General features: G+C 42.1%; 1 protein-coding gene across 1 annotated transcript in view; it reads left to right on the top strand.

The window, feature by feature from the left end:
* Window positions 1-20,944, top strand: part of Zmynd8 (Zinc finger MYND-type containing 8) — a 181,857-nt gene that overhangs the window by 72,731 nt on the left and 88,182 nt on the right. Inside the window, exons 5-6 of the mRNA XM_080274703.1 lie at window positions 6,147-6,280; window positions 11,125-11,240. Of these exons, the coding sequence (XP_080130829.1) occupies window positions 6,147-6,280; window positions 11,125-11,240 (250 nt within the window). The remainder of the gene's footprint in view (window positions 1-6,146; window positions 6,281-11,124; window positions 11,241-20,944) is intronic.

Here is a 20,944-nt window from a genome sequence, read left to right as displayed (position 1 = left end):
CTCGCTTCTCGCAAACACAACACCTTCTCATCATTTGACTTCCTGCTTCTATCTGTCTCTCTATCTATCTATTTATCTATCTATCTAGTATGATTTGCAATTATAATATGGAGACCTACCACACCTGCAGGAAAACTCATGAGATTACCCTGATGGTCCGGACAATCTGCTAATACGGACACCCCCCCCCCCCGTATAGTCCGAACTAGAGAGGTTCTACTGTATATATATATATTTATATATATACAGAGAGAGAGAGAGAGAGAGATCAGGTGTGAAATATTATTGATCTGACAGGATATCCAAGCCTGTCCCACAACAGCTTCCCAGCGGTCGATAGGGGCGAATTTAGCTTGGACAACAATGTTTTGTACGCCTTTTTAACCGAACATGGTCAGCCACTGATCACTAATGAAAGGTCAAGGCTCCACCTGTCTTCACCGAGTGGGAGGGGCTTATATTGAGTGTTATATGGTACAGAGTATAGCTCTCGGTGAAGGCGGTAGTGCATACGGTTCATTTACTAGACCATTATGGCGATTAACCAAGGTTTTGAAGTCCAATATTTGCATGATTCATATGATGTACCTTGATTTATACAATGAGGATACAAAAAAGACAATTACAAGTTAGCGTAGTGCTGCTACATGAGCGTGATTACTTCCTTCACTGTGAGGACGTAAATCATTTTATTCTTTATTCCGACGACTTTGTTCAGCACAGGAGAGACTGAACTGGATGATACAGCTTCATTAACCCATTTCGGTATGAGTATTCTAAATGGTAAAATCGTTTGGCAGCAAGAATAAAACTGTACATCATCAGGCTGAGAAAGTTAGGCTTCTGACATCACTTTCTCTTTCAGAGGCTCAGAGGCTTACCTGATCATCATGTGGTACATGTTTTATGATTTATTTTACCATTTCCTCCAAATATTAAAGGAACATACATGATTCTAAATGGCACTGGAAACTTGGTACGACTTCTGTCTATAATTACACATGTCACTGGGAAGGCAGTTTGTTCCGATCTGAATGGGTATTTTCTTGGGAGTATGCACTTACAGGTTAACGGGTAGCTAGGAATAAGAAATGTAGAAACTGTGGCAACTGCAAAATAATTGTGTAGTCACAATGGTAGAGTTTATGAAAAAAAATGGATAAGAAAACACTTTTATCTCAGAAAACATCATGCATAATTTATTAGGTAACAGCGTGTAGTGCTGCTCTCGGGTGTATGTTCTTTCCTTTCCTCCTTCCTTCTTTCTTTCCTTCCTCTTCTGTCGTTCTTTCCTTCATTCCTTCCTTGTCCTTTTGTCTACGGGTGACTTTACACTCCCTCTTCTATCTATCTTTCCTTCATTCTTTCCTCTTCCTTCTGTCTATGGGTGACTTTACACTGAGTGACAAGCCAAATGGTTTCCTGTACACCTTAGGTAGCAGCACATTGAGAGCCTAACCCTTCTCCAACCACATTCTTCTTCTCCAACCACATTCTTCTTCAACCATGATTAGCCTTCATCTGTTTTTGTAAACACACTCAGTGGCCTTTTTTCAAATCCAGGACTGTCCCTCTGGTGCGCATGTGCTAGTGTATTGAAGAAATGTTAAGAGGTACTATTTACAAACTAATAAATTACAGGTAAGACAATGACTGTCATGTCGAAAATCGGTGTTAAGAATGAATAATGATCGGGACTTCATATATGTATGGGATCAACTACAATATCCAACAATCAAAATAGCGTTTATGCAAAGAGAATTTTTGAAGTACTAACATTTAAGAAGTGAATCTACCATCATAACTCATGAAATTGCACAAATTAAAAAGATCATTCGTATTGGTTATGAGTTTTCTAAGTAGTATTTTATTATTCTCGGTGATATATACCATTACTATATCTCACAAGGGAGTAAAAATATTCCACAAATATTACATGCATGGTAACTGGGAAAGAGCTGTCGTAGGACTGAATTAGGTAGCAGACGATGCGCTGAAAGTTCCCCATTGGAGGAGAAAGTCTGAGCGAAGAGATCTGCTTTATCAGTAGAAAAAATAGCTACGGAGCCATCAGAGTAGAAAAGAGGCGGGAAGGATGATGAGGTAAAGTTGTTAGAAAGGTTTTTGGCAAGATGCCAGAAGGAGTGGGAAGAATTCGAGTTGGAGAGTTGAGAGCATTTAGTACGGAAGAAATTATTTTTAGCAGAGCGAAGAACAGACAGCATGATTCCAGGCAGAAATGTATAGAAGATGTGATTCAGGGGTGGGTTGGCTCCGGTATCTTTTATAGGCCCTCTCCTAGTTGCAGACAGCATTAGAACAAGCATGATTAAACCAAGGCTTTCTTGCATTAGTCAGAGGATATGACAAAGGAATGTATGCTTCCATGCACGATAGAATAACCTCCGTAATGCGCAGGGCACACTCAGATGGCTCCCGGCCATGGAAGCAATAATCATTCCAGGGAAAATAAAAAAAGTACTGCCTGAGGGCCTCCCAGTCTGCAGCTGCAAAGTGCCACAGACGACGTTTCTTTGGAGGGTCCACAGGCCGTACCTGAGCGATAGGACAGGTTAAGGTGATAAGGTTGTTATCGGAGGAGCCCAACGGAGAGAAAAGATTAACAGTGTAAGCAGAAATATTAGTTGTAAGGAAGAGGTCAGGTATGTTGGAGCTCTCTCCAAGGCGGTCAGGGATACGGGTAGGGTGCTGTACAAGCTGCTGTAAGTCATTAAGGATAGAAAAGGTGTAGGCTTGTTCACCAGGTGGATCAATGAAAGGAGAGGAGAACCAGAGGTGGTGGTGAACATTGAAATCTCCAAGAATGGAGATTTCAAAGAAAGGAGAAATGGATAGAATGTGTTCCATCGTAGATGTAAGATAGTTAAAGAATTTTTGATAGAATTAGGCGATATGTAAACAGCGCAGATATATTTAGTCAGAGAATGACAGGAAAGCCAAAGCCAGAGAATAGAGAATTCAGAAGAATTGAGTTCAGGAACACGAGAGTAAGATAAGTCGTTGCGTATATATACACAACAGCCACCTTTGGCTTTGAAATGAGTATAGAGAAAGTAGGGGGATACAGAAAAGGGTCTGCTGTCAGTTGCCTCAGACAGCTGATCTCATTTAGGAAATGAAGATGAGGTTTAGAGAGGAGATGTGGTGCTCAACAGAGAGAATGGTAGAGGAAAGGCCTCGAATGTTGCAGAAATGAAAAAGAAGAGAGTCAGACAGTGGTTCCAGGCAGCTCGAGTCATCACCAGAAGAGGGGCAGAAGGTGGGGGCATTTATGGTCTCTCCCCCTGGGGACTCTGAGGCTACGTGTTGTGCTGCCATGATTATTTTAATTTTGGAAAAGGAAGTGTAGTGTGTACTGTGCATGTAGTTTGGTGTTGATAGTTAGAGAAACTTGTATTGGAGAGCATGCAGGCCTACTCCCTGTGTTACTGAGACACTGAAAAAGTTCAGCAAAGGGGGATGGTCGGGACCTAGTCCCGAGGGCTAATGGAACGGGAGCTCCAGCTCTCTCTGTGATCAGCTTTCCATCCATATATATACATTATATTATATATAATTATATTATATACTGTATAGTGTTATATTATATATATATATATATATTTAATTTATTTACGGACCGTCCACCCAGAGAGGGATAAGCGCCATGCATTGAGAAATCCAGATTTTTGTTTCTAAGCATGGCTCATCCTCCAGTATTTTCAATAACTGCCTTGATTAGCTGAGATCAAGAACTAAGTTTTTCATATAAAACATTTTCTTCTCCTATGACTGGTTCTTGAGATAATCATTCCCAATCTTTCATGACTTTTTTTTTTTTCCTTCTTTGGTCAAAAGGGCCTCATATACAGTATAGGTAGTTACTGAAGTAATGCTGACCAACACTACATACATATTCCCACAATACCACTCCTTATTAAATCCTAGATCAGTTTTATTTGTCTATTGCCAGATGCCCTAGTCCCATAACTGGTGGCCACAAACAAATCACCTCCATGTCACCCTGTTCCCCACCATTTCACTGCCATTCCCCCAGCTCACACCCTATTCTCTCTTATACCTCTCCATTCCATCCCTCCATCTTATCTTTGATCTCCCCCTCCCCCCCTCCACCTCACTCACATACACTCTCCTCATTAGTCTCTTGCTCTCTGTCCTCTCCACATGCCCAAACCACCTCAGTGTAATTCTTCTAACACTTTCTATCACATCCACATCCACACCACAACTCTCCTTCACTTCCTCATTTGCCAGTCTTGTCTCTCCATGTAATTCCATGTGTTCTTTTCAAGTATGGTAACTCATTTCCACTGCTCTCAATCTTATGTCCTTCGAACTTGGTCCAAGCTTAACTTTCATACGTTAGAGTTAGTATCACAGTACTATCATGCAGCGACTTTTTTGCCACCATGCTCACTTCCCCATTTCTTATCACTGCTTTCAAAGAACCAGCAACCTATTTTCCTTATTGCATCCTTTCAAGCACATAATCCTCCAAACTTCCATCCTTACTTATCACACTACCCAAGTACTTAATTGCACTTAAATTTTCCATTTCCCCATCATCCAGCGTCACTGTACTTTCAGTGACCATTTCTCTCGAAGACCCTAACTTTACTCATCCTTACATTCACCTTTACTTTCCGTTTCTTACACTCTCTCCCAAGCTCATTTACTAAGTCTTACAGTTCCCCTTCATCTTCATTTACAGTACAGTATATCTGCAAACAACAGTGCAGGAAGTTTCCAAACTCTGCCCTCTCTCATTAGGGCCGCTCCAACATCCACTGCCCTACCTTGTACCACTTTTATAACCCCATCCACATACAAATAGGGTTATAAAAGAGGTACAAGGTAGGGCAGTGGATGTAGGAGTGGCCCTAATGAGAGATCAGTTAATGGAAGAATTTCTTAACCACATGGAAAGTTGTTTATTCAGAAGATACAGTAATCTCTCAGTTATCCATCATCGCAGTATCTGGCGCATTTTGCTTGGCTCAGAAATGGGAAGCAATCTGCATCACTATGCACTTTCTGGCAGCGAGATGTATCCTCCAGGTCAGACACGGGACCCAGTTGGCCTACAGGCAGACCCTGCAATGCACCAGCCAATCACAGTGTGTTGTTGGAGTGGCCCACCCGATGTGCCAAGTCTACCGTCGCTCTCTCAGTCTCTCCTGTGGATGCTGTATAGTGAGGGCGTATGTGTGTGTGTGTTGTGCATTTGTGACCCACATGGTGGCTACCGCCTAGTGCTGTGACAGCCTGTGGCCCCCCATGTTGGAGTAATTTTATGGGAGCCATTCATCACTAGACCACATGGGATTAAGTGCTTTGTACTACATAATGTACTGTTCTGCCATCAGTGCCAACACTAGATGAGTACAGTGTATATCTATATATCTATCTGTCTATTGCCAGACGCCTCAATCCCGTTCGGGGTGACCTGTATTATGTACTGAATTACTGTACTATATGTACTGTATCAGTGCTGTATTGTATTTTATGCTTAATTGTAATCTTTTACTCATAAATAATATTGTAGGAAAGTTTTTAGGATAGAGGGTCGAGATGGGTAGCTTACGGTAATGACTCATTATCCTGCTGAACGCTGAATGGATGGTCGATTGGCGGTACTTTACGCAATATCCTGCATTCTGCAATATCCGGCATGGGGGGTGGCTGAATAATGCCGGGTAATTGTGAGATTATTGTTTTACACTTTCAGCCCAACTTGGACCCTCTGTCTATATATCTATCTATCTATTGCCAGACGCCTCAATCCCGTTTGGGGTGGCCACAAACAAATCGCCTCCACGTTGCCCTATCCCTCGCCATATCAGTGCCCTGCTCCCAACTCACACTCCCCTCTCTCATATACCTCTCCACCCCATCCCTCCATTTCATCCTTGGCCTCCCCCTCCCTCTCCCCCTCTCCACCTCACTCACATACACTCTCTTCGTCAGTCTTTCACCCTCCATCCTCTCCACATTGACCCTTTTATAGGTATAAATGGTTGAACAGTTCATGGCACTGTGAAATCAGGATTCTAGCTAAAGTAAGTTTTATAGCCTTGTATCATTCACCTGTCATAAATAGACACTAACAGCCCCTATTCCTCCAGCCAACTCCAAAGTGTCGTCTATGGCTCGGTCATTGGTGAAGATCCTGAAGCAGGAGATGAGTGAAATTGAGACTTGTCCTGACTGTTATATGAATGCTCATCAAAATCCTCGCAGCTGGTTCACAGAAGTTTGTGTAAGTATTGAGTCAATTTTTCTCGAGCATAACTGTATCATTGCCTCTCCTTACCGTCATCATCATTGACATCATCATTTTTGGTTTTATGTGTTTCCCACATTGCTTGGGTCAGACCAGTACACCTGATAGCACTCCTCCAGCTTGGTCTTTCCTGTGCCAGCTCTCAGGTAATACCTCTGACTCTAAGATCAACACAGACCTCCTCAATCCCATGTCATCTCGGTCTTTTCTTTCAAGTAATACCTCATGTTCTAAGATCAACATAGACCTCCTTAAACCCATGTCTTCCCAAGTCTACCTCTCCATCAGCAGTCAAGTACACTCACCACAATTGACTTAGGACTTACACACAGAATTGCTATGGGAGAGTTGTCTGTTGTTGCAGTGTGTTTCCACCTCTACCAAGTGAATTTTTGGGGCAAGAAATGACTGGCATCTCCTCTGGTGTTGGCAGGAGGTGGTGAAACACTCAGCACTTCAGTGCTTGCCCAGAAGCGAGAATGGGAGTATATGTTCCCGTCACTCTGAGCTTGCACCTCCCACTTTTTTCATATGCTAATCATGCAATGTAATTAGTGATCAAAAATGTATTCCAGTACTAGAAGTGAAGTAAATATAATGCAAAGAAGCAAAAATGGATGAAAATGTTGAATTGCGTCTCGTATTTTACCGATCGTTATACAAGTTGTGGCAAATTTGCATCCCCATTGAAAAAGTTTTGTTTTTATGAAATAATTGTAATCTGGTAATCCTAATGTTTAAAGAAAAATTAATACACATCTAATATTTAAGAAAATTAGTGATTAGAAAAGAAAGTGCCTGACAACTGCACTGCTGTTTCCTTTCATTGCTAATGTTATTTTATGGTTTTTGACGATTTATAGTCGTAACATTGGGGATAGAAGAATTATTACAGTTCTATTTCTCCCATCTTTCCTGTCACTTCTTATTGCTTTTCTTTCCTTTACAGGTGGCTTTACATTGAGTGACAAGCCAAATGGTTTCCTGTAAGCCAAGAAACCATTTACAACGCTGGGTGGTAACCATATAACCAAACCATACGTGCTCCCTACATGTCAGCAAGTGGGTTGGTGGAGGGTTAGTGCCCCTCCCTGTACAACTAATAACTCAAGAGTCAAATGGTCACCCTTTACGGGATTATGGTGTCTGGCAATAGATAGATAGATAACTGTTTGCCCTGTTACTTTCCTAGAGTCGTGTTGTCATGCCTGGAAAGTACTGCTTAAGGAATGAGAGGGTCCGTATCATTGCATGGAGGCAGGATAATGTCCCTATCAACAAGATTTGTGAACGAACTGGACGTGCAGAGTTGACCGTCATGAATGTTCTTTCTGCAGTGTGCGGCCTGCCACCTGATGTCGTACCAGAGCACAAGCACGGCGGTGGAAAGAAGAGGACGACTTCCAGAGGTACAGATAAACTTCTGAAGAGGGAAGTAATCAAGAATCCTCAACTGACAGCAGCAAAATTGAAGAGAATGTATCCCCAGCTGTTGCAGGTCGTCTCAATTTGAGCTATGCAACACCACTTGCAGAAGTAGCTGGGTTTGCCAAGCCGCACCACAGCCAAGAAACTGCTTCTCACTGACTGCATGAAGAAGCAGTGCATTCAGTTTGCCGAGAAGTATGCACACTGGACATAGGATGAGTGGAGAAATGTTATGTTTTCCAATGAAAGCACGTTTCAAGTGTTCCGGGTGCGTTCTGCCAAGGTTCGTCGCCCTGCCTCCCGTAGTCGATATGGCCCTGGTTACATGGTGCCGACTGTTAAGCACCCACAATCAGAAATGGTATGGGGATGTTTCTCAGGTGAAATGGGAAGGGGAGGCCTCTACTTTCTTCCTAAGAACATGTTGATGAATGGTGGCCGGCACATTCAAGTTTGAAAGATCATTTGTTAAACTTTTTTGCTATTCATGGGTGCGACTTTTTCATGCACAATTCAGCTCCATGTCACAAGTCAAGAAAGGTGACAAAATGGCTTCAGGATAATTGGATTGAGGTCCTCAACTGGCCTGGCAACAGTCTGGATCTAAATCCGATAGAAAACTGCTGGGCAAAGATGAAGAAAAACATGGCAGAGAACAAGACACCCAATCTGGACAACCTCAAGACTGAACTGACAAATGTTTGGAGCAAAGAAATGTCCTTAGATTACTTTAGAAATCTAAGTGACTCCATGCCAAAATGCATTCAACTGGTTCTGAAAACCAAGGGAAACATGATTTCATATTAATGAATGACATTTCATGAACAAACACTGTGATGCACTATGATTTCTGTGTTTTTTAATACCTTGTGGGGGGAAGTCCCAAGTCAATTTGCGGTAGCTGTAGGTACACCCACGCACCAAAGTTTCTGTACCCCTTCGGTGGAAGGAAGTGGAAGTCAAGGTGAGAGAGAGAGCAGGGGAACGAACAACCACGAGTGGTAGTTTGGTTCCAAGCTACGAGGCGGTTGGGGAGAAACCTAATGACATTGGATTTGAAACATTTCCATGTTATTCACCTGCAGGACACTATGCATTCGTAACATATGACTTCTTTTACCCAGTTGTTAATGTCATGTTGACGTTGTGATTATAATCATTAGACATTATGAACAACAGAGCATCATGACAGTTTATGGCAACACATTACATCATTGTAACTGGATTCACTGTACCAGTATTGGGTTCTATTTTGTAAATAAAGTATGGTCAGTCAGCAACAAAAAACAATATAAACCTCACCTTGTCCAGTGTTAGCCTCCACAACGAAGACTGCAGCGAAACTGGCTCGGTGCGTCATTCGTATGATGAGGATCTGAAACAGATGGGTCATTCTGTACCACTTTTCACAGGACTCCATGATAACATTAGTGGTCTGTTTTATAATATATGCTGTGCATGTTACGAATGCATAATGTTTTGCAGGTGAATAACATGGAAATGTTTCGAATCCAAGTTCTTATCATCCGCCTTGTAGCACGGTACCAAACTACTACTCACAGTTGTCTGTTCCCCTACTCCCTCTCTAAGCCTGACTTCCACTTCCTTCCACTGAGGAGGGTACAGAAATTTTGGTGCATGGGCGTATCTCATTGCTTTTACACCTTCTCAACCAATTGTGCTGGTCCATCCACTTGATATGTTCAAACCATCTCAGTTTTGTCCTTTGTGATTCTACACCCAGCTATCTTCTCAGTTCTTCTGAGGATATGCTGTCATCCAGCATTACTCTTCATATCCATTGGATCATTCCTGTGTTTGGCTGTGATATCACCATATCTTTATCTTTTACACACCATGTTTCTTTGCTGTACAGTATGATACTTCTAATGTAGGTACCAAACACCTTCCTTCTTGTGAACAATGAGAACACTCCAGATATGAGGGCAGGTAACAGATCTGTGAAATTTTTCCCAACCACTATGCACCTTTGCAGTGGCACAGCACAACTGCCTGTGCTGATGACAGCACAAAGGTAGCAGAATTTGTCCACATTCACCAGTGATGTTAATCTTAATATCACTGATTTTATTGGTTTGCATTTGAATTGTTTGGCAATGCCTCTATGGTTTGTGCACCAGAAATCCACTGTTGGCATCAAACTGCTACTTATCATTTTATCTCATGTGTATGTGCAGTTTGGTTGCCCTGTTATATACTTCTCACTTCCCTCATAGTTCCCAGCATGGACGATGGTGGACTATAGAGAGGTCACTTCCCTCATAGTTCCCAGAATGGAAGATGGTGGACAATAGGGAGGGTAGTTTCAGCTTGCAGTCCACTGGATGCATGTTAGAGGAGCCAGGGGCCACAGCAACAACAGCCCAGTGTTTACATCTGGTTACCCAAATCTGTAATGACCAACTGTCATACCCATAGATCATAGTTTTTATCTTCTGAATGTTTACTCAGAGACTTAGTGTCTCTACATGCCTTTATTTTATTTTACAATGTCTCTACTTGTCTGAACTGGAGAACTGAATTTATTAGTCTTATGTTGATTTCTTGTGTAATTAGTCAGTCATTCAAAGATGCCTTGCTTCCTTGTAAAGAAATACCCATATTAAGGTCTAACAACTACCACCACCAGCATCACCACCATGGCTACTTTTCTCCGAATCACAGAAAGAAACTAAATGTACTTTATTCATTGCCAGTGTAGTTGGGAGGAGGTTTTGTAGTCACCCATTTGACTGTTTGTTTGTTTCTTGGCAAGATATCTTGAAAAATTTGTGATAGATGGATTTCATTGAAATTTTGTGGATATGTGGGTCATGGGACAAAGAAGAGTAGGCTAAATATTGGTGGTGATCTGAGTTCAAATCCTGGTTCAGTACCTTTTTTGTTTCTTGTCTGTTTCTTTGTTTGTCCACAAGATATCTCAGAACTTTATTGATGGATTTCATTGAATTTTTTTTGGATATTTGGGTCATGGGACAAGGAAGAGTTTATTAAATTTTGGTGGTGATCTGAGTTTGAGGCCTGTACAGTTTCATGACTGTATATTGTTTGTCCAGACGATACCTAAAAAATGCAATGATGGATTTCAGTGAAACTTTGTGGTTATTAGGGTCATGGGACAAGGAAGAATTGATAAAATTTTGAAGATGGTCTGAGTTGTCTAGTGATGACCCAAGGAGATGCTTCTGTGGTCTGTAGTTTCACAAGTTACTGGAGCAAAATACAATATCTCTTGTCATTTCAGCTTCATATAAAGTGTGTAACAGTGTTCAAGGTTAAGGTTTCTCCTGTGTAGTTTTTGGTAAGTAAATCTCAGAATTAGTGCACTTAGGTAAAGAAAATAACTAAAGATCTGTTTTCATCTCTTTCAGCGGTCAGCTCACCCTTTAATATGGGCAAGGTTGAAAGGCTTCCCATTCTGGCCGGCAAAGGCAGTCAAGTGGAAGGATGGAAATGTGGATGTAAGATTTTTTGGGAGACATGACAGGTGAGCAGGATTACATTTAAGATGTGTAATGTACCAATACATTGTACTGCATTTAGAAATTTGTGATATATGGGAGCACATATCCATTTACTTGATAGTTACTCTGCACTTTGTGACATGCTAAATGGTTTCTGCTACAGTCATGCCATGATACTGTATGTGATGGGGCTATGTCAGGTGAAAACTAATCACATAATGAATTCTCGAATACCAAGGTTGATATAACTTGGGTTTGCTCTGGATACATTGGGGGTCAAGGGCCACTTAACCTAAAATCTCCAAAAATCGGTCCTTGTAGGCATGCCCTCAGCGCCCTCAGTAGGATCACGCTTTCCATTAGGGGTAGCAACCTTGCCAGATGTTATTTCCAAGTCCATCCATCCATCTATCATCCAATCCTATGTCACCCCATGAGGAGCATAGCAACCCGGGGCAAGGCAAGCTGGTTCTGACAGTTAAGACAAGAATGAGCAGCCTTACTCGTCTCTGAGTGGCGTTATGTGAGCAATAAACCCCAACCATCCCTTGGATATAAACCTACACAGGCTTAGTCTGATTGGAGCATCTTAATTACCCACTAACCACCTGGCGCCATAATTTGGTTATATGGTATCCAGCCAGCGTAGTAAATGGTTTCCTGGTGTACAGGAAATCCAGGTCACACAAAAAAGTTATCATCATCATCAAATCCTATGTTGCCCCATGAGGAGGGTAGGAGCCCAGGGCTAGGCAGGTTGGTCCTGACATTTAAGATGAGAGTGACCAGCCTCACTCATCCCTGAGAGGCATTACGTGAGCAAGAAACCCCAACCTTCCCTTGGATATAAACCTTCACCGGCACAATCCGATTGGAGCGCCATAATTACCCACTAAACCTCCAGATGCCAAAAAAATAATATTTATAATATTTTATGGAAATTTTCTATCTATCTATAGCCCAACACCCTAATCCTACAAAGGGTGGCCACAGACAAAACGCCTCCAAGTCCCTCTGTCACTCACCATTTAACTACCCTCCCCCAAACTCACTCCCCCCTCCCTCATATACCTCTCAACTCCATCCCTCCACCTCATCCTCAGTCTTCCCCTCCCTCTCCCTCCCTCCACTTCACATACATATGCTCTCTAAGTCGTCTTTCATTCTCCATTCTCTCCACATGTCCAAACCACTTCAGTGTATTTCTCCTAATTTTCTCAACCACTTCCACATCCACCCCACAACGTTCCTTGACTTCTTCATTCATTAACCCGTCCCTCCATGTCACTCACCTCCCTATATCGAGGCGGTGGCTCGATTGGTAGAGAGGTGGCCTGCAATCCTACTGGACCCAGTTTCAAATCCCCGCTGGGACAGGGAACATTTTAAGGATTTGAATTTCATAAAAAGCAGACTTTATCTACCAGAAGACCTGCCAACATGTCGTTAATACCAATGTTCCAGTCCTGTATGAGACAGCCCTAGCATGTATTCAATATGGACGGTGGGTGGTGGCGCCGAAGTGGTGACATGTAGAGGTGTACGGTATGTAGGAGAACTACTGGCCCTTGAGAGCAGGCTGCAAAGCCAATGCCTATAGTAGTTATTTAAAAAAAAAAAAAAAAAAAAAAAAAAAAAAAGCCCTTCTCAAGTAACTCATTTCCACTGCTATCACTCTTGACTTGTTCCCCTCTAGCAAGGTCCATGCCTCGCTTCCATACGTCAGGGTAGGAATCACAATACTATCATGCAGTGACTTCTTGACCTCCATACTCACCTCCCTATTTCTCATCACTGCTTTCAGTGAACCAACTTTCCTTCCTTCCCTGCTGTACCCTTTCAAGCACTTCATCCCCAAAAGTTCCATCCTTGCTCATCACACTACCCAAGCACTTGAATGCACTCACATTCTCCATATCCTCGCCATCCAACCTCACTGTGCATTCTGTGACTTCATTCCTCTCAGACACCATAACTTTACTCTTGTTTACATTAACTTTAAGATTCTTCTTCCCACACACTGTCCAAAATTCATTCACCAAACCTTGCAACTCCCATTCATCACTCAGTACCGTATTGTCAGCAAACAGCAACACTGGAATCTTCCAAATCTCACCCTGATTCATCAGAGCCACCCCCACATCTACTGCCCTACCATAGACCTCCTTTACAACCCCATCCATGTATATATTAAACAACTATGGAGACATCAAACATTCCTGTTTCAGTCCCACATTTAGATCAAAGAAATGACTCAGCTCACCATCCACTCGCACTGTAGCCATAGCTCCTTGATACATGCTGTTCACAGCACTCAGCAATATCCTCTCCACTCCATATATTCTTAATACCTTCCACGTACCTTGCCGATCTATTCTGTCATAAGCTGTCTCCAAGTCCATGAAGGCAGCATACACTTTCTTTCGCTTCTCTAGGTACTTCTCCAGTAAACATCTTAGAACAAATATATGACATACACACCATTTTCCCTTCCTAAATCCCCCTTGTTCTTCTCCAACTAGCTTGTCTGTTATATGCCTAACCCTATCAGTGAGTATTCTACCATATACTGTATTTGTCCAGTCACACTAAGAAGGCAAATACTGCTATGGTTACCACATACTTCTCTCTCCCCTTTGCCTTTGCATAAAGGAACAGTTATATCTGATTTCCATTAATAAAATAATCACACCATTATTACCTTAATCTCCATATCCTATACACAGATGTGTATATAACATCAACTCCACTCCAGCTTTATACGAAATATGGAAGAGTACTGGACGTGAAACACGGAGAGTTCAGGGGCGTCATATGGGGGGGCAGCGAGGGGCGCTCGCCACCCCCAAGCTTTCTGAGGGGACCTCCAAATCAACTACTAGTAATGAAAAAAGTATAAGGTTAACACCGTGAAATTAAAAATAATTTGTATTTAGCCTCAATATGTTTTGAGTGAAATACAGTTACCTCTCAACTAACACGAGTTTAAAAAACGCGTTTTTACTTTAACACGAGCAAATATTTAACGAGATATGTTTAACTAACAAGGGTTTCTCGATTTAACGTGACTTTACACGTACGTGATGGTTTCAAATTAGCGGCGCGCGCCTTGGACAGTCCAGAGCTGATAGACCGTGTGTGGCAGTTTATGCATAAATACAATTTTTTATTTGTCTGTTGCTTAAACTGGTTTTATTCGAACTATAATATTCGAAAATGAAGTTTGGCCCCATTCCGAGCAATTCGGCTAATTTTCGGACAAAATTTGGCCAGGAAAGTGATGGTAGATCTAAATTGTTACAACTTGATGCTGCAGAACAGAAAGAAGAAAACCACTCAGAGGAAGATAGAGCAGTTCTTTATGAAGAAGACGGAAAACTTAAGGGAGTTATCTTCATCGCCAGTAGCACGGGAGTCAGAGGAAGAGGAAGGACAGCAGAGCGAGGAGGGACAACAAATTTAGAGTGGGGAGCGGTGGGAGGTGGGGTAGCAGGGTAAGGAGGGACAGCAGCAGACGGCGAGTGATGCATAGATGAAGTGAGGCTGTGTGTGTTATTGTTTGTGACCTACTTACTGTTATGGAAATGTTGCCTTTACTGTAGTGTTTTTATGACCTACTAGTGCATTAATAATGTTGAGGAACTTTCACAGTGCCGTGAATGAAGCAGAATTGAAAGAGAATCCACGTAAAAAACGAAAACAGTATGAATTTGGGGAGAAGTAAATAATGCTTCGGCCCAGCTAGGGCTCATATATTGTTTATTTCTCCCCAGATATACTGTTTTTGTTTTTTACGTGGATTTTCCTTCAAATTAATATTGATGCTTTTAAGTTTAGAGTAGCATAATTCCCCAAATGGGTAGACTTTCCCAGAGTCCAGGAACGTAACCCCCAATATTACCATTGTTTCTTATGGGAAAATTATGTTTAAAAAACGGGTTTTTAACTAACGCGACCTCTCCAGGAACCTAACCCTCACGTTATTTGAGAGGTTACTGTATATCGTTTGTGTGTGTGTGTGTGTGTGTGTGTGTGTAATAATCACAATAATTTACTAGGTATATTAAAAGAATGTCAGTGTAAATATGTTCCTAGCCCGCTGTTCAGTTAACTTCAGTACCGAGCTGCCTTTTTTATTGGATTCTGGCTGTCATTAAAAGCTTTTCTTCATCTTAGGAAGTACGTACTTGTAGGTGGGAGTCTTGAGAGTTCATTTAGATCAGTGGTTCCCAAAGTTGGCAGTGGGAAGATCCAAGGGGCCTGTGAGGAAGAAGGGGACGGTAGGGGGCGGCAGGATGACATCAGAATTAAATAAGCATTTTTTTTTTTTTAATATATATGACAACATCTAAGTCACAAGCACTTAAGTGACTTGTATGCTTTACAAAATATAAAATTAACATAGAATTATACACGAAAGCATGTTTTTCTTTCATTCTGTGGTTCGAAGTCGGTGTTAAAAGTTCGAACGTTTTGTTTATATCTTGGTAACTTGGTCTGGACACGATAAGTGCTACACGCCAATGGCCAGCCAGTCAGACAGCAGACGCCTTTCATTCTGTAAGGGCTGGTAAAGTACGTATGAACACAGTTACGTTGTCAAATTAATGTATGATATCTTTCCATGTAACTATAATAATCTCTTGGAATTGGTAGAGTATAAAGCTGCTTTAAGTAGAATGTACAGCATTATTCACCATGGCACGTAGGCTACTAAGGGCACTACAAATAACTTTGCAAAGCAGAGATCACAAAGATATCTACTGTTGGAGTAGTTTATCCATTTTTCAATGCAATAAATATACCATACGTAGTTTAATTTCTAGTTTCCTTTAATGAATTCTGAAATCAGTATACTCTTCTTACCTGAGCCTCTTGCAAATTTAAAAACCATTATTTTATTTCTCTCGTCTCTTAGTGTAGAGCTTATTTTTTCGCTTTACTTTATATGGTTCATGGTATTTTGGGGGCTAGTAAGCTAAAACCTCTCCATTTTTAATTCAGTTACTAGTTTACAACTTTCCATCCTCAGTTTTTATATTCATTATCTTTTCATTAGGCTATGAGAATGAAGAGAGTTTAAGCTTTCACCAGTACTGTCTATCTATCTCTCTATCTATCTATTGCCAGACGCCTCAGTCCTGTTTGGGGTGGCCATAAACAAGTCGCCTCCATGTTGCCCTGTACCCCGCCATTTCACTACCCTGGTCCCAACTCACACACCCCTCTCTCATATACCTCTCCACCCCATCGCTCCATCTCATCCTCGGCCTCCCCCTCCCTCTACCCCCCTCCACCTCGCTCACATACACTCTCTTCATTAGTCTTTCACCCTCCATCTTCCCCACATGGGCAAACCACCTCAGTGTATTCCTCCTAACACTTCCTATCACATCCACATCCACACCACAACGCTCCTTTATATCCTCATTTGTCAGCCTGTCTCTCCATGTGACTCCACAGGCTCCTCTTAAATAACTCATTTCCACTGCTCTCACTCTTGACTTGTGCCCTTCCAACAACGTCCAAGCTTCACTTCCATACGTTAGAGTTGGTATCACAATACTGTCATGTAGTAACTTTTTCACTTCCATGCTCATTTCCCTGTTTCTTATCACTGCTTTCAAGGAACCAGCAACCTTTCTTCCTTGTTGTACCCTTTCAAGCACGTCACCCTCCAAACCTCCATCCTTACTCATCACACTACCCAAGTACTTAAACTTACTCACATTTTCCAATTCCTCACCATCCAACCTCACTGTACATTCTCTGACTTCACCTCTCCTAAAGACCATCACTTTACTCTTCCCTACATTCACCTTTAGATTCCGTTTCTTACACACTGTCCCAAACTCATCCACCAAGCCTTGCAGCTCCCCTTCGTCTTCACTCAACAACACAGTATCATCTGCAAACAACAGTACAGACACTACCCTCTCTCGCCAGGGCCACTCCAACATCCACTACCCTACCTTGTACCTCTTTTATTACCCCATCCATGTACAGATTGAACAACCATGGAGACATGACACACCCCTGTTTCAACCCAACCTTCAAAGAGAAAAATTCACTCAGTTCACCATCCACACGCAATGCAGCCTTAGCACCATCATACATACTCTTCAAAGCATTCAGCAATTTCCCATCTACTCCATATATTCTTAATACTTTCCACAATCCTTGTCTATCTACCCTGTCATATGCTTTCTCCAAATCCATGAAAGCAGCATACAACTTCTTTCCCTTCTCTAGAAACTTTTCCACTAAAGATCTAAGAATGAATATCTGATCTACACAACCTCTTCCTTTCCTAAAGCCTCCCTGTTCTTCAGCTAATTCCCTGTTATTTTCCTAACTCTATCAATAAGTAGCCTACCATACACTTTTCCTATTATACTAAGAAGACAAATGCCCCTATGATTACCACACACTTCTTTTTCCCCTTTTCCTTTGTACAAGGGAATAATTATACCTGACTTCCAATCCTGCGGGACTCTACCTTCCTCCCAGGCCAATCTGCACATCTTCCACATCCATTCTACTACTATCTCTCCCCCATGCTTCATCATTTCACCACACACTCCATCAATTCCTGGGACTTTCCCCAATTTAAGTTTCTTCATTGCTTCCACAACTTCTATCCTACTGATTTCTTCCTGTCTTCTCACCTCCCTCCTTCTCCCAACCATTCCCCAGCCACTTATACTCGCATCACTTCTATCCTGTATGTTCTACAATTCCTTATAGTTTTCTCTCCATCTGCTCACTTTTTCTCCCTTCTCCACGAGTAATCTACCATTTTTATCTTTCACTCCCCTGCTAACTTCACTTCCACCCTGTCTTACCCTCTTCATCTCTTTCCAGAACATTTTCTTACAGTCCCTCCACTTTACACTCATATTCCTTCCAAATTCCTCATCCACTCACTTCTTACTCTCTCTTACTAATCTTTTTACCTCTCTCTTTCTTTCTACATATAACTCTCTCTTCCGCCTCTCAACTTCTTCCATGCCCCTATTTCTCATCCATTCATTGTATGCTTTCTTCTTTTGTGCCACAGCCTGTCTCACCTCTTCATTCCACCACGCTGTTCCTTGCACACCCCTCCATCTTCTCTTCCTTCCACACACCACATCACATGCTGCACATAGTTCTTCTGTGAATATCCTGCACGCACCTTCCACGTCTCCCATCTGCTCCAATTCATATTTGCCCAATTGTTCCTCCACTTCTCTCGTATATTCTGCCTTTTTCTCATCCTCTTTTAACCTTTCCAGTCTCCTTGCAAATACTCCTTCCCATCCTTCCCTTCTTCTGTTATTCTATCTTATTTGGATCTTGATTCTGGCCACCACCAAGTAGTGGTCAGAAAGTTCACTCCCCCAACCTCTATAAACTCTTGCATCCATTACACATCTTCGCATCCTTTCATCCACACACACCTAATCAGTCATTGCCTTCCTTTCATTCAGTTCACCACCCACCCTTCTCATCACTCGCCATGTATACCTGTGGATCATTTTATGCCTGAAGAGGGTATTGGCTATCAACAACCCCCTCCCAGCACAAATGTCCACTAACGCACTGCCATTCTCATCTATCTCAGGAGGCACACCCCACTCACCAACTGTTCCATCCACCTTCACATTCCCTACTTTACCATTCATATCACCAATCAAAAACACTCTCTCATTCCTTCCAAACTTTTCCATGCACACTTCCACATTTGTTCGGAACTCTTCTCTCACTCTGCTTTCACAATCTTGCTTTGGCCCATGCACACACACAATCGCCCGCATTTGTATTCCAACTTTCAATTTTACCCACACAATCCTTGACCCAACTGATCCATACTCTCTTATGTTCTTCTTCCATCTTTTACTCACAACTATACACACTCCTTCTTTTGCTCTCTCATTCTCACCTACTGCTGCACATATACTCCATCCATACTCCCATTCTCTCACACTTTCCCCTTTCCATTTAGTTTCAGTTACTCCACATATATCAACTTTCGCACCCTCAAGCACCTGGACAATCTCTCTGTCTTTCACCTCATCATTCGCACCTCTTACATTCCATGTTCCGATTACCATGTCCTTTACGGCTGAAGAGTCACGCTATCGTGACCATGAAATAGGATACAAAAACCCACACTGGCAGACGAAAAAGGATGTATTCCAAACAGTTACGGCGACAGCTGTCGCCGAAACTGTTTGGAATACATCCTTTTTCGTCTGCCAGTGTGGGTTTTTGTATCCTATACCATGTCCTTTGTCCGGTCCTTGGTCGTCATCTTTTGGTCAGTCCTTGTCCGAGGCTTCTTGTTCGTCTTTTTAGTTAGTTGTTTTCCGGGGAGGGGCACTAACCTTCCGCCAACCCTTTTAGTCGCCTTGTACGACAAGCAGGGATACTGGGGGAGTATTCTTACACTAATACAAATATTTTAATTGCTATTAGGTCTATTATCCAAGTTTATTAGCATATAATGCAGTTAAATGTACTTTACCATGCACCTTAAATTTCATATTCAGCTTCACGGAGAAATACTGCCAATGTTAGAATATCCATTAGTGTGTGTGTGTCAGGAAGTAATTGGTTTAACCCCTACACGCCAGGGATTCTCTGATGTCGCACACTCTTCCCTGTGGGGGATATCGTGATCTTGGAAAAAAAATACCCTTACTTCAAACCTTAATATCTGCTAGACTATAACAGCTAGAGAAAAAGTTTAAAAATACATAAGACTCATCAACTCATCCTCTTTGAAATGAAAGTATCCCCACTTTTCCAGGGGGTTCCGTATATGAGTAAGGATAAGTTAAAGTTCAAAGAGTGGCGGGAAAACGCTTGTGGCTTTTGCACGTCAACCAGCGTTGCTCCACGCCCAAAATCATGACGATTATACACTTTAGCTGGCCCTTGGTGGTTAATAAATAATTATATACAGTATACAGTACATATTTATTTACTGCTTTAATTCTCGAAATATAGCTCTGCATGTGACATCAAAATGTTTGCTTGCCACCCCACCCATGTGGGGAGGTGGGAGTAGGGGGACCTCCTAAATAGCCTATTCCCCCCCCCCCAAGGAAATTTGAAATGACACTCCTGGGAGAGTTTGCTATGAAACGACCTTCTGAAATACAGGATAAAGCCTTTCTGTAAGAGTGGGAAAAACACTTGTAGCAAGCAATCTAGCACTGCCACCTGTGTATTTTACAGTCATAACATATGAGACAGACCGACAGAGAGAAGGGGGAATGGGGAGAGAACAAGGGAAGTGAGGGAGGAAGAACAGGAGAGAGGGAGGGGAAGCATTAGGAGTGAGGGAATGGGGAAAGAAAGGGAGGGAGGGAGTAGGAGAGAGAAAAAGAGTGGGAGGGAGGAAGGGAGTAGGAGAAAGAGAGAGGGAGGGAGGAAGGGAATAGGAGACAGAGAGAGGGAGGGAGGGGGTTCACAAAGGAGAAGAAGGAGAGACCAGTTCTCATCACACATAAAAGTAATATTAGAGCAAATAAACATTGGCTGAATGGATGGATTAATAACATTATTCATAGAATATTGCCAAAAGGTAAGTAAACAACAAGAAGTATGAGATGGGAAAATGAAGTGGGGAACATGATATCATACATTTGGACATGGAATCAGTGTTTCCAGATAAAATGTGGGAGAGGCAAATCTGAAGTATGAATACATTTGGCCAATAGTACATAATAGTTTAGCT

The sequence above is a fragment of the Coenobita brevimanus genome, chromosome 59 (assembly GCF_032717465.1).
Source record: "Coenobita brevimanus isolate Jiangsu-jjx chromosome 59, ASM3271746v2, whole genome shotgun sequence".
Classification (NCBI taxonomy): Eukaryota; Metazoa; Arthropoda; class Malacostraca; order Decapoda; family Coenobitidae; genus Coenobita; species Coenobita brevimanus.
The sequence above is the reverse complement of the archived record's forward strand: the minus strand, read 5'-3'. Positions and strand labels throughout refer to the sequence as shown.